This window comes from Eumetopias jubatus, unplaced genomic scaffold, assembly GCF_037043125.1.
Source record: "Eumetopias jubatus isolate StellerSeaLion01/CBP00866 unplaced genomic scaffold, mEumJub1_p1.0 scaffold_4, whole genome shotgun sequence".
NCBI classification, from domain to species: Eukaryota; Metazoa; Chordata; class Mammalia; order Carnivora; family Otariidae; genus Eumetopias; species Eumetopias jubatus.
In genome coordinates this window covers 43,130,613-43,145,889 of record NW_028274810.1, presented here as the reverse complement: position 1 = coordinate 43,145,889, position 15,277 = coordinate 43,130,613, and the positions used below count along the sequence as shown (strand labels likewise).

At 35.1% G+C, this 15,277-nt stretch overlaps 1 protein-coding gene across 1 annotated transcript in view; it reads right to left on the bottom strand.

Annotated features, from left to right (window-relative positions):
- Positions 1-15,277, bottom strand: part of PIGK (phosphatidylinositol glycan anchor biosynthesis class K) — a 109,431-nt gene that overhangs the window by 28,813 nt on the left and 65,341 nt on the right. The window contains exon 10 of the mRNA XM_028102593.2: positions 9,492-9,576. Within this exon, the coding sequence (XP_027958394.1) occupies positions 9,492-9,576 (85 nt within the window). The remainder of the gene's footprint in view (positions 1-9,491; positions 9,577-15,277) is intronic.

The following is a 15,277-nucleotide window of genomic DNA, read 5'->3' as shown; positions in this document are numbered from 1 at the left end:
AATCCTAAGCTTTTTTAAAAGATGCTGCAACAAATCTGTCTAATCTTTGCCCTAGAGGGAAATATTATCTTTATCATACTGCATAGCAAACAAATCTGCCCTTTGCTCCTGAGGGAGTCACTGTCTCGCTTCCCAAGTCTGTTCATTATATAAACACCTTTGACAAGAGAATACAGAACAAAAGCCTATCGGTGTCTCTGCTCACAAGATGTAGAGAAATATGAGAGACCCATATAAAACTGTCTACCAACAGTTATTCCTCCAATTTCCTTACCCTTTTTCTTTAATTTTCCTTTTGTCTTTTTGTCCTACCTTTTGAGACAGTTCCTTAATTTTGCCCTCAAAACTTTCTACTGAAATTATTTTTACTCTCATAGTTTTAATTTCCAAGAGCTCTTCCTTACTTTCTGAATATTCCTTTTCTTTATAGCATCCTGTTTCATAAATAAAATAGCTTCTCATTTCCTTCTAAGGTGGTGGTAGTGTTACTAAATTTTTTTCTGTTCCATTTGCTTATTTTGATCTTTGTCTTTCAAAATAAGGACATTCTTCAACAGTCTGGTAATTCTTAGTTGTATATTCAAAGTTAGAGTGAAAAAATAAAACAGCAATCATGCATTAGCAACACTTATCAACCACTGGGCCTACCAGTGGGATAAACCAGCGCGACTTGGATATTAAACTGGGGTCCTGTAAATGTTAAAATGTACATTATTTTCCTATTAGACTGGTGTATATTCAGGAAATAATTCTCCAACCTTCTATCTGATAGCATATAAGCCTAGATGCCAGTGTTCTGAGAACTATAGGAGGAGGTCACTGGGAGTTCCTCTTTGCACCCAACCTGGTGCCTGCCTTTCCAGGGTTCTACAGTACAAATCGGCTTGCTTTTACAGGTCTCCCCCATGATGGAAGTTAGGGCTCAGCTTTTCCACTCTGCTAAGTTGGTTGGTTACAATTTGTTCAACTACATTTCTTCTTCCAATTTCTATTGCCTCTCATCTGCTCTTCTCTCCTCTTACATTTTCTTTGTCTTTTGGAGTTTATATATTTTTATGCCTTTACTGTCATTTTAGTAGAGTTTTTCAGGAAGGAAAATAAACATGTGTATTCAACTGGCCATGTTATATAAACATAGCTCATAAACATATTTACAAATGTTGGTACAAATTACTATGTTGTCCTTGATTTGTGCGAATGCACACTCCTCTATAGTAGTGTGTGTGCTTTGTCATTACTGAGTATTACTACAATTCATGTCTTTGCTAACCTAAGAGATTTTTTTAAAGTGGTACTTTATGGTTGAAATGAACAATTCTTAGATTATTAATGAATATTAACATGTTTTCATCAGTTTACTAGCCATTTTGATTTCAACTTCTGAGGCATATCTGTAGAAGTTCTTTGCTCCTTTTCTACTGGAGTGTTAGGTTTTTTTCATTATCACTTTGTAAAAGTGATATTTAATGATGTTAATTCTCTGAGGAAAGTATTTTTCCACCTTGATATTTGCCTTTTCATTTTGATGTACATAGCTTTTATATTTTAGAAAGTCATATATGTCAATTTTCCTTCGTAATTTTTCCATGCTTAGAAAATCCTTATCTACAAATATTTACCAATATACTTTCTCATTAATTTGATATTTTCCATTTTTTGTATTGATCTATAAACCAATTAGAATTTGTTTTCCATGTGTTATAAAGCAAGAATCTAGTCCTCCCCCCAAAATACCTAATCAATTGTCCTAGCATCATTTGTTAATAGTTCTTTAATTTCCCACTGATTTGTGATATGACCTTCATCATTTGTATAATCTATACACATACGGAGGTTTCTAGGACAGCGAGATCATCTATGAATTCTGTACATAAAACTTATATTTTTGTATTAGTGTCATTTTGTATATCTAAACAGTACAGGCCTAGATATTTTATTCATTCATTCATTCATTCATTTAGTGCAAGGGGCGGGACAGAGAAACAGAGAGAACCTCAAGAGGCTCTAGGCCCAGTGTGGAGCCCAACACAGGGCTCAATCCCAAGACCCCGAGCTCATGACCTGAGCCAAAATCAAAAGTCAGACACTTAACAACAGAGATACACAGGCACCCTCAGGCCTAGATATTTTAATATCTGCCAGGGCTAAGCAAAATTGATTCTTGACACAAAACTTTAAAAAATAAAACACACACCAAACTAGATGAGACTAAAAAAATTATACATATTCATTTATTACTGAACTTTTCATTTCTCAGTACATTTCTAAAATATTTTACTTCAAAGAAAGCTTAAGTAACATCTGTATTCAAGACTATTCTAATATACATTCCTAACTATAAACAAATTTCTCCTTTGAAAAGATTTTTGTGTCTATTTTTTAAATCTTTATTTATCATTATTTTATCACTCAATAAATTCCACATGATGCTAATCAACTTATGTTTACAAGTTAAAGTGAAATGAACCTACTTTTAATTCTCAAAGAAAATGTTCTCTGACACCTCTGCATGCAATTCTTTTTACAAAGAAAAACTACCAACTTTCCATAAAAGTACCATAGTAGAGTCACATATTTCAAACCTTAATCTTAAATTTAAGCTATTTTTAAAAGTGGCTTAATTTTAAAATTAACATCTGTGATGTAAATATAAAATCATTTATATGGGAAAATAATCCACTTCCTTCTATATCTGTCTCAGTAACAGTTTTATACCGGCTTTCCTAGTAAGCCCATTAAGAGAAAAAATAATCACCTTTATTTATTTAATTTTTTTAGATTTTATTTATTTATTTGAAAGAGACAGCACAAGCAGGGGGAAAGGAAAAGGGAGAGGGAGAAACAGACTCCCCGCTGAACAGGGAGCCCAATGCAGGACTCCATCCCAGGACCCTGAGATCATGACCTGAGCCAAAGACAGATGCTTAACCGACTGAGCCACCCAGGCACCCCAAATAATCACCTTTAAAGAGAAATTATCAATATAAGCATGCAAGGTTAACCAAACTACTTTCTTTGTATGGTTTTTCTATTTCTTCAAAATATTTTAAGTCCTAACAAACTTCAAATCCTTAAAAAGATTAGTTGTAGTTTCCTATATAGTAATGTCCCTTGTATCAGTAAAGGAAATTTACACTTTTCTATGATTTGTAGTTTTTAAATTAGTAGATTGTCTAAACTGTTAACATAATGAATCCTACAATTTGCATACATACTCAAAAATGCTTAATTAATACTACCATTGTTGGCTATGAAAGAAACCTGAAAATCATAAATAGCTTTGTCAACAAGCTCTGAGTGACCTTTGGAGATCCCTTAACTCTCTTAGCTTCTTAGCATGTCAACGATCCTTAAGTTCAAAAATCAATAGTTATCTACTTGTCCAGTGTCTACTATGTATCAGACACTGCATTTAAATGAACTTTCCAATGAAAATACTAACAAAATTCACCAACATTTGGGAAGAATTTATGTAACTTTAGCTTACAGGACTCAAATAGAAAGAAATATGGGGGAAAGGGGCAAGAAAGAAAAGTGAGAAAGTCAGCAAGAGGGATAAAAAAAGATAGAGGAGGAATGACAACAAATAAGGAGCTGGTCTTTGCACTGTCAATCCTGATTTCTTCCTCTAACATTGCTAGAGCTCTGCACCATGTGCAGAGGTGGTATGTTAAGTATCAACAGATGTGCTGTGCACACCAACCATCTCCATGAGTACCAGAGGAGACCGATGCCGATCCCAAACAGCACAATATAACAGTATATCTCAGTAGGTACACTTTGAATCTCTCAGTGCTGTGAAGCTATATCAACTACCCCCTATCACCTCAACTGTGATTTCATCATCCCAGGAAGGAGTGGAAGAGGGAGAAAATCCAGGGTGTGAGTGCCTATATTAAACTTTCTGTCATGAGTCAAGAGGAAAGGAAAGAAAGGAAAAAGATTAGTTGATAAGAAAGTCAATCCAATTATAAGAAAATATAGGAAAAAATATATTTGCTCTACCAAATTGTGGCTTCTAAAAATCATATACGACTGTATCAGCTATGCTGAGGAACATTCACATTGTTTCCAATATATGGTGGCCACAAATATTGTATTGAGATTCTTGTATATTAGTACTTTTATTCATATATTAGCAGTACAGACTAGATTCTCATGAGTGGAACCATTAGGTTGAAGGGTGTACTGAATACCTTAAATGTGAAGAGATGTTACAAGATGACTTTCTAAAAAGGTAGAAATGATTCAGATACCTAGCAACAAGGTATACATGTACCTTTTTCCTAGCATCTCTGCCAGAAATGGGTGATTTTAATTTTTAAAATACTGTTGAGCTATAATTCAGATATTATAAAATTCATCCTTTTAAAGTGTACAATTCAATAGTTTTAGTATATTCACAGAGCTATGCAATGATCACCAGTAAGTTTAGAACATCTTTATCACTCCAAGAAAAGAAACCCTGTACCCATTCAGAAGTCAGTCCCCATTTCTCCACCTCATTCCAGTCCAAGGCAACTACTAATCTACCTTCTCTTCGTATAGACTTGCCTATTCTTGATATTTTGTATAAACGGAACCATACAATATGTGGTCTTCTGGGACTGGCTTCATTTACTTAACATACCATTTTCAAGGTTCATCCATGTTGTAGCATGTATCAGTACTTCAGTCCCTTTCATCATTGAATAATATTCCACTGTATGGGTACACTGTGTTTTATTTATCCATTCATCAGTTGATAAACATCTGGGTTGTTTCCAACTATTGGCCATTATGAATAATGCTGCTATGATCATTCAGGTACAAGTTTTTGTGTGGATGCATGTTTTTATATACCTAGGTTGGAATCATTAGGTCATATGGTAACTCTATGTTTAAACCCTTTAAGGAACTGCCAAACTGTTTTCCAAAGTGTGATTTTAATTTTTGCCAGTTTGATGGGCATAAAATAGTTCCACCAACTTTATAATGTGCACTTCCTTACTGAGTCTGAGACTCTTCTCTTTCATTTATTGGTAATTTAGGTTTGTTTTTCTTGAGCTGCTTTTCATCTCTCTTGTCTTTTTTTTCTGAGTTACTTTTTTTGCTTCTTATAAACTTCCAAGAGTTTGGGGCTCCTGGGTGGCTCAGATGGTTAAGCGTCTGCCTTCGGCTCAGGTCATGATCCCAGGGTCCTGGGATCGAGCCCCGCATCGGGCTCCTGGCTCAGCAGGGAGCCTGCTTCTCCCTCTCCCTCTGCCTCTCTCCCTGCTCATGCTCTCTCTCTCTGTATCTCTGTGTCTCAAATGAATAAAAAAACTTAAAAAAAAAAAAAACTTCCAAGAGTTCTGTATATATTTTAGATATTAACTAATTTACTCTTGTCTTCTCTGTAAACAGTTTGTCTTGATTTTTACATTAGTCTTTAAATGTTGTGGTATCTTGTGTTGTATAAAATATTCCATTTTTTGGAAGTGAACATATCTTCTGGGTTTTTGTGTTTATTAAAAAGTTCTACCTTACTTCCAGATTATAAATGCAGTTGCCTACATTTTCTTCTAAAATTTTTGTTTATTTTACTTTAAGTCTTCATGGAAAATCTACATCATATACAGTACGAAATAGAAACTTAAATAATTTTTCTACTGAAATGATGTATCATCTTAATCATATATAATTTTTTTTAAGATTTTATTTATTTGACAGAGAGAGACACAGCGAGAGAGAGAACATAAGCAGGGGGAGTGGGAGAGGGAGAAGCAGGCTTCCCGCCAAGCAGGGAGCCCGATGCGGGGCTCGATCCCAGGATCCTAGGATCATGACCTGAGCCGAAGGCAGACGCTTCACCCAGGCGCCCCTTAATCATATATTAAGTGATCAAATATGATGAATTTTTTCTCTGGATTCTCTATTCTAGTGTTTTTCAAGCCACAGGTTAGGACTACTTGTTGCTTTTAAAATCAATTTAGTAGGCTTTATTGGCATTTTAAAAAATACAAAATAAAGAAAATATCAGTATATATCATATATAACAAGGGTAAGTGCTTCATGAAACTTTTATTTCTATTTTTTTTAAGATTTCATTTATTTATTTAGAGAGAGAGAGAGAGAGAGCGCATGCGTGGGGAGAGGGCCTGTGGGAGGGGGGTAAGGAAAGAATCTCAAGTAGACTCTACGCAGAGTGCAGAGCCAGACGTGGGGTGATCTCATGACCCTGAGATCATGACCTGAGCCAAAACCAAGACTTGGACACTCAACTGACTGAGCCACCCAGGCGCCCCTTTATTTCTGTTTTTTAACACAAACATATAAACACATCAAGGGTCATGATGCACGTAAAATGTATTTCTTATTGTGAGTTATAATAAATAAAATTTGAAATCTTAATTTCTTCCATTATATTCCATTAATCCATTTGTCTATTCCTTTGCTCTTATGTATCTAATTCTAGTGGCTGTGTTCTGATATCTGGTAAGGCAGGTGCATCTCCCTTTTTAGCTACTCCTGGATATTTGTTCTTCCACATGAACTGTGTGGTCAACTTTTTCCTACCATTAAAAATATTTTTTTTGTTTCCATTCTAATTAGAATTGCTAATTCAGAAGAAATTATACTTTTATGATATTAAGTTCCCTGCAGCCCATCTAGTATTTGGTATGTCTTCTTACAAAACATGGTATGTTTCTATAATTCTTATTACAGAGGTTCTGTGGTTTACTTGTTAAATTTACTCCTAAGTATTTTATAGTTCTTTTCATTGCTGTGAAAGAAAAATTTTCCCATTTTCATTCTGTGTGCTTATTGCAAATACAGAGAAGCTATCAGTTTTATTTACCTTATATCTAGCTATCTTACCAGATTCTTTTATTAATTCTATTGTTTATAATCTGAGTCTCTTGTGTTACCTAATCGTATTGCTAGGACCCCTAAAAATGGTAAATAATTTGACAGTATAAAATGGCAACACTGAGAATCTTGCTTAGCTCCTGATTGTAAAATGCTATTTAGGTAACATACACAAGAAATTAATTACACAGAGGGACACCTGGGTGGCTCAGTCGGTTAAGCGTCTGCCTTCGGCTCAGGTCATGATCCCAGAGTCCTGGGATCAAGTCCCGCATTGGGCTCTCTGCTCAGCGGGGAGCCTGCTTCTCCCTCTCCCTCTGCCGCTCCCCCCTGCTCGTGCTCTCTCTCTCTCTGATAAATAAATAAAATCTTTAAAAAAAAAGAAAAAAATTAATTACACAGAAAACTGGAACCCATTCCTCTCTCTTCCGTTTCTCAAGTTATTCCTCATGTTAGTCCCCATCCCTGCTCCTCCTTTCCTACAACTTCTAAACTGTGCTACGAGTGAGAGGCTCTGACTTCTGATGTCTGGGTAGTAGGGAAAAGAGGTGCTGCTGGCTCTCAGTGTACCATTAAAAATACATATCTATACATTCAGATATATGCATACATCGCACAAGGTAAGATACTGAAAGGAATATCAAGAAATGAAGAACGTCCAGAAAGACAATCAAATAAGAAACGAAAGACATATGAATAAATAATGTTATTTCAAATATAAATGATACATGTTCCAAAATAGGCATGAACCAAGAGCAGAGGAAAATAGTTGCTTATAGTATAGAAAGAGTAACAGGTGGAGGTTACCTATATATGACAATTATGCTATAATTTGGATATATTATAGATTAAAAAGCTTTTGAGAGATTGGCTGAACCTAATTAGCATATGTATTACTATTTTCTTAGAGGAAAAAACTGTTTTCAAATAATTCACTTACAAGTGAACTTCTAGCAACATAACTCCTGTATTTCTTAAAGACCACTTGGACAGGTGATAGTAACAGTCCCAAAGTTGTACTACTGCCAGTAAAAGGAAATAACAAGAAGAATAAATAAGAGCCTGGTTTAACAATGCCCTTTCCTGTTTACCCCTTGAGAACAGAATTAATTTTATTCAATAAAAATAAAAGAAAATGAATCTTTTATCCTGCAAATTGCTTAAAAATTGAAATTTTGTAACTGCAGGTACTATGTAATTTTTATTATAATGTTATAGTTCACTGTTAAAATTAATATAGCTTCTCATATTGCTAAAAATACCATAATGCAAATTTTTACCAGGGTCAAAAATTTTCATTTTTGAATTCATACAGTGTATAATAGCAAAATGCAGCTGTTACATAAAGCATAGTTTGCTGGTTCATTCATGCTATAAAAATATGACTGACATTTCATCTGGTCAACCATCCTAAAGGTTAATTCTTGTTTCCTGTTTCAGACTTTATTCCAGGTGAACTTCTCTGGGTAGATTCTATCTACCTATTCTGAACAAACCACAAACTGTTTCATTGCTCACTCTTACTGTTAAGAACATATTGACTTGCTGCCTGCTCTGCTGTTTAATTCATTTATGCTGAGAGTCAGGCATGAAGACAGAATTTTAAATGTGACATTTGCAGGCTGTTAGGTCATTTAAGCTCTGACAACACTAGGGAATTCCTGACATATAAACTGGACTTGATTACCAAACACAGACAGGCTTCCCAAAGCAGCAAATTTCTGGTCATATTTTTTTTGGTAATTTCTCATAGAATTTAATATTAAATTTCAATGCCAATTAAAAGATCTATATAGCCAACATTTTAAAGTAAAAGCCTGTTTCTTTTAATTAGTTCAAACCAGAACTTCTTCTAACCAAATCCGCTAAATGAAAATCATTTTGGTTGACAAAGATATATGGAAAGACTCATAATAATAATTAACAGTCACCTCAGATTCTGATATATTCTGATATTTAAGAGCTTTTAATATTTTCTATAATCTATAGATTCTGAAAAATCTGGCAGTTCCGAAGGCCATGACTCTTGTCAACAGACCACTTAGAATTCTTAGATTCTGGCCAGCGCAGAGCCAGACTTTATATGCTGTCAAAGTCACACCATAAAATCTTAGTTTAAATACCTACCACACTGCCTTCTCTAAGATTATAGTTATGCAGAACGGATGATAGAGTCATTATAATTGGAAATGAAAAAAAACCTGCCCACATGACATTTAGAATTACACTTTACAAGAGTTGATAATGGGGTACGGTGAAGGAAGTAAGGAAAGATTGTTTTCTTATTTTAGCTACTCAAAAAAATTACACCAAATGACAATTTTTCAGCTCTTTTTCCTTGTCACTAACAAGTGCTACAGTGGTTCAAATGAAAGTTTTCTGAAATTAAGTCTTGATGTTAAGTAATGAACAAAAGATAATTCTGATTTTACCCTGTATTTTATATAAGTAAGAGTCCCACTATGCACAGCAAGTAGCCTTTTAATACTGCGTTTTGAATGAGACTTCCAACTGTAATAGGTGGGGTCTAAATAGGGATAGATGGCCTGGAATGCCTTTCAGCTATTCCACATTGATTTTGAAAAACCTAACAAAGGCAATTACTTTTCAAAGATTAAAACTCTTGTTTCTTTCCAAAGAATAAAACAGGAGAAGCAAACCTGGTGTATTATCTGAGCTACAGGAAGTTGTTCAGCATATTTCAGTGGTTCCATGAGTTCCTCATCCATCCAGTCTTTCTTATATCTGAAAAAAAGAAATTAAAAAACACATGCCTCAGGTAAATACTATCTTTAAATACGGCAAATATTTAAATATGCCAAATATGAAAACTATTAAAAATCTATATTTAATGTTTCTTAGATAATCAGTATTTATTAAAATCTATGAAAAACCACCTAGTGATAATTTTTAAGTGACATAACGATAAGTACATTCAGAACACATTTAATTACTACATAATAAGCTACCAACATCTAATATTCTCAGATCCTGTCTTTTACTCTGGGACTTAAAAATATTTAAGAATTCCCTGTTTATAGGGTGTACTTTTTAATACAGTATTTAAAGTCTTCAAAACCTGGCTCCAACCACATTCAACCTCCATCTCTAGCAACTCCTTCTCAATAGACTGTACCAGTCTATTGTTTCAGCCACATCCAACTACTGGCTACCTGTCAGTGGGCCTTGCAGCTCCATGCCTCTTGGATGCTCCCCCTTCTGTTTCCTGTTGGGACCAACCACCAATTCCTTCTTTATTTACTATTCTTTCAAATATAATTATTTAAACCTGTCTAGATATATTTTTCACCTCCCTGAAGACAAAAATCATGTCTTATTTTTTCGTGTATATCCAATGTTTACTATATACTACTCAATAAATGTTTGCTGAATGAATGTATGAATAAAATGAAGACAAAATAACTAACTGAGAAATTATTTTATATGAAAAATATTTTCTCTACTATCTACATTTACAGTGAGATGCAGAGTTGACATAATACAGACTTAAGATAGTATAAAATAGTAAAGTACACAGTAAGAATAAAATCTCCCCAAATGAAGAGAATTAGAAAAAATGTTTTTAAAAATTATTGACCCTTTTCTGAAATAGGAAATAATCATTAGATTTCAAAACAGTAAGACTTAAACATATTTAAGCCTCCTTTACCCATTTTTTTCTGTAAATTACACAGCAACTTATCAACTTTTTTAAAAAATTAAATTTTAAAAATTGAAAACTTCATTTGTCTTGAAAAATAACCAAACAAGACTGGTCTAAGTTTCTAGGGCTGCAGTTAAGGAATGTGATGATGAGAAATGTGGCATCTCTCCAGAAAAAAAAGCAGATAAACAAGGACAAAATTTTGCCTATGATTTAAGAGCTTGAAGAACCTCTTAATTAGGTAAAAGCTTGTGTATGCCTTGCAGAATTAGTATAATAATAATTAATTTGGGGGAATTTTGAAGACTCACTCATGATGAAAAAAATTGTCTTAAAACCTTGCTTTATAGGGACAGAAAGCAGAATGGTGGTTGCCAGGGGTAAAGGTGGGGAGAACAGGGAATTATTGTTCAAAGGGTAGTTTCAGTATTGAAAGATGAAAAAAGCTCTGGAGATAGACAGTGATGACGGTTCATGATAATTGAACTGGATATTAAAAATGGTTAGAATGGTAAATTTTATGTTACATATACGTTATGGGCTGAACTGTGTCCCCCCACAATTCATATGTTGAATAAGTACCTCAGAATATGAGTCAGAATAGAGTCTGTAAAGCGGTAATTAAGGTTAAGTGAGGTCATTGGCGTAGGCCTTAATCCAATGTGATAATGTCCTTATAAGAAGAGAAGATCAGGGCACCGAGGCAGACTGTGTAACGACCAAATGAAGACACCAAGGGAAGATGTGGCCATCTATAAGGCAAGGAGAAAGGCCTTAAAAGAAACCAATCCTGCCAACCCCTTGATCTTGGCCTTCTAGTCTCTAGAACTGTGAGAAAATAAATTTCTGTTGTGTAAGCCACCCAGTCTGTAGGACTCCATGATGGCAGCCCTAGCAGACTAATACATTGCATTTTACCACAACTAAAAATAAAATAAATGTTCATTACCAAAAAAACCATTTTTTAAAATGTACAATTGCACAGTATACATTTAAGAAGTCTATCTACCTTTTTAGGTATATAAAATACATATCAAGCAACAAAAGAAATATAGATGCATTGAAAATCACCAAAATTTAAAACTTCTGGGGCCCCTGGGTGGCTCAGTCAGTTGGGTGTCCGACTGGAGATTCTTTTTCTCCCTCTGCCCCTCCCCCTGCTCACATCACCCACTCTCTCTTTCCGTAAAATAAATAAATAAGTCTTAAAAAGAAGTTTAAAACTTCTGTGCTTCAAAAGACACTATCAAGAAAGTGAAGAAACAACCTAAAGAATGGGAGAAATTTTTTGCAAATCATATATCTGAGAAAGGATTTGTATCAAGGATATATAAATAGCTCTCACAATTCAATCATTTAAAAAATCATTCAACAAAGAATTTTTCCTTAATCAACAAAGAGATTTGTAAGCAAAATTGGCATATATTTGTGTGTATTTGTTTCTTTTTTACTGTGTGTCTATGGAGGGGACGAATACAATGACCACTCAGTACAGTTCAGTACCACTGCCTTGAGTCCTGTTAAGGCACCAGCCATTTCAATAAATATCTGCTGAAACAAAGATTAAATCACTGTAGTAATTCTAAAAGTACAAAGAAACATGAAAAAGACACTCTTTCCTTGCTTATTCCAAAAATGTAAAGTAACAATGTATAAGATGGAATACATTTAATTCACAAGATGTTTCTCAATAACTGTAAAAGATACAAAAATATTGGAAATCTAGCAATTTGCTTTGAGTGACTTTTTTTTTTTTTAATTAAGTAGGCTCCACACCCAGTGTTGTGCCTGACGTGGGACTCGATCTCACGACTCTGAGATCAAGACCTGAGCTGAAACCAAGAGTTGGATGCTTAACTGACTAAGCCACCCAGGTGCCCCTTGAGTGACTTTTTAAAAATGCCAAATAGTATGAAAAATTCCAGACACATTTCTGTATTTTCTTTTTGTTGTATTTTTTTCTGAAACATGTGAAAGTAAGTTGCAGATATCATGACAGTTCACATCTAAACACATGCATCAACCAAAGGTAGGTTTAAAAATTTTCTTAATAACTGCAGGACAGGGGCGCCTGGGTGGCTCAGTCGTTAAGCATCTGCCTTCGGCTCAGGTCATGATCCCAGGGTCCTGGGATCGAGCCCCGCATCGGGGTCCCTGCTCCACGGGAAGCCTGCTTCTCCCTTTCCCACTCCCCCTGCTTGTGTTCCTGCTCTCGCTGTCTCTCTCTCTGTGAAATAAATAAATAAAATCTTTAAAAAAAAAATAATAACTGCAGGACATTTTTAAAAAGTCACTCTAAGTACAATTCACAAGTTATCTTTGTATCACTTATCACTATGGACTTAGAAGTTTTTTTACTTATTCAGTGTTTTCACAATAAATTACAATTATTTCTCATTTTGAATTCCTTAAAAATGTCTGTCCATCATTGGACCCCTTTCAATATGGAGATGAAGATCTCTTTTTATTTCAGAAAAGTTTTTTTTTATTATTTTAAATGTTATGTCTGTTCATTTTCCATTTGTTTTTCTAGTTTGAGTTCTTGAACTAAATATATTGGATTTTCTCTATCACTCTCTCTCTGATCCTTTCAGCACTCTTATTTCAGTTTCATTTTCTTGACTCTTTTTCATTTCTCTTCTTTATGTCTCTTACTGAACTTTTGGTAATATCTATCTTCCCTTGGGTACCTTGTAATTTAGTTTTCATTTCTGAAATGATTTTTGTCTTTTTCTGTCAATTTCCTTCCAGAGGTCAATCAGCTCCTGTTTCATACACCTTCCTGTTGTTTGTCCATTTCAATTGTGAGTTTTGGAACTCTGATGCATACTGTCCTTTCATAATGCAATTGCTTGTTTAATATAGGTTGTTCAAGTTCAAGTGTTGTGTTTCAAGTTTCTTGCTTTGTGGCTTTTCTTTTGTTTTTATTTTTCCTTTCATTCTCTCTTTCCCCCTAACCCCTCTGTGTATGTGGAGAAGGTGTTATTTAAATTTTGTTGTCTTATAGCAATTTTATGCAGATCCTGGCTTCTTTTTCTGTGGAAGATTATTTGTATTGGTTTTCTCCAGAATCAGCAATAGCAAGTTACCTTGTGATGAGAAGACAGGTAAGTTGGCTTATTAGGTTTCTCAGTTTAAGAGCACCCTCCACTGTGGCTTCAGTGAAGTGTAGATTCTTTTAAAAATGGAACTTTTTGGGGTGGTGGTGGTGGTGGGAATAATTTGTCCTTTTAAAAAATTTATCTTATTTCCTTTGGACCCTTATCTTCAGCTGCTTCTTTCTTTCCTTTCACCACCAAGCCTCCAAAGGAAACCCTCCCCGCCACCCCTTTTAAGGTCTCTTCCATTCTCTCAGAATGAGTGCTTTCCCCAAATTGTCACCTTAGGACAGCCACACTTTCTAAGCCCCATCTCCCAAATCCAGAGGCCAGGCCTCTGATCAAGGAGTTCATGCTTACAGTATAATTCAGAAAAGGAGAAAAGCACAAATGTTAATTTCAATGGATATATGGCTGCCATCCTAAGGACCCTGGGAATTTTCTCTTGCAGTATAAGGTTCTCTTTCTTAAAGCCATCCTAGTATTCCTTCTATTTAATATTTGAGCCTCTCCTAAAAGGATGTAATTTTTCTTTTATCTTTTTCCAGATCCTTCACTAAGATCTACCTAAATAACTTTACAAAGGAGTAATTTCTTTTTTTTTTTTTTTAAGATTTTATTTATTTATTCAACAGATAGAGAGACAGCACAAGCAGGCAGAGTGGTAGGCAGAGGGAGAGGGAGAAGCAGGCTCTCCGCCGAGCAGGGAGCCGGACATGGGGCTCGATCCCAGGACCCCGGGATCATGACCTGAGCCAAAGGCAGCCGCTTAACCGACTGAGCCACCCAGGCGCCCCAGGAGTAATTTCTATGTGGAAAAAGCCGTGCATTCCTTTTTTTACTTGACTATTTTTTGTGTGTTTTTGTAGAAAACTACAGTAAGTGGAATTTGCAGGGTTTTGGATCCAATATAGTGATGATACCATCTCAAATTGAAATATTATTCAAATCCTCTGCATAACTAAATAAAATACTGCTGGCAAAATTCTGACACCTGTAAAGTTAGTCTTTACACACCCTCATCTCTTGTTTTTTTTTTTTTAAGATTTTATTTATTTATTTGAGAGAGAGAGAATGAGAGAGAGAGCGCACCAGAGGGAAGAGGGTCAGAGGGAGAAGCAGACTCCCTGCTGAGCAGCGAGCCCGATGTGGGACTCGATCCCGGGACTCCAGGATCGTGACCTGAGCCAAAGGCAGTTGCTTAACCATCTGAGCCACCCAGGCGCCCCATCTCTTGTGTTCTTTTATTCTGTCACTGATGCCCTCAAAAAGCTTCCTGTGCTATCCAAGCACTTCTGAAATAACACTGTAAAATTACTTACTATGTCCATATATGAGACCATCCTGATTCAGAAACAGGCAAGATTTTTATTCTTTATTGCCATATTGAGATTAGATTATCTGTGCATAAAATGGCAAAGCTTACTGTGAGCAGAACCTTTTCAAACACAGGAAATAGGCCCAACAAAAAAGAAGAAGAAAGCAGACACTGTGCTATGCCAAGTACAAAGTAAAAATTAAGAAGATCAATAAATAATTCAAGACATATCACCTACAGTAATCCAAAATCACTAAGAAGAAATTCTCAAAACATATCAAAAACAGGAAGTTAGCCAAAGTTCGTGTAGCCTCTTGAACATGATAACTCAAAGTCATTACTTGAAACTAAAAGTACACAAAGAAA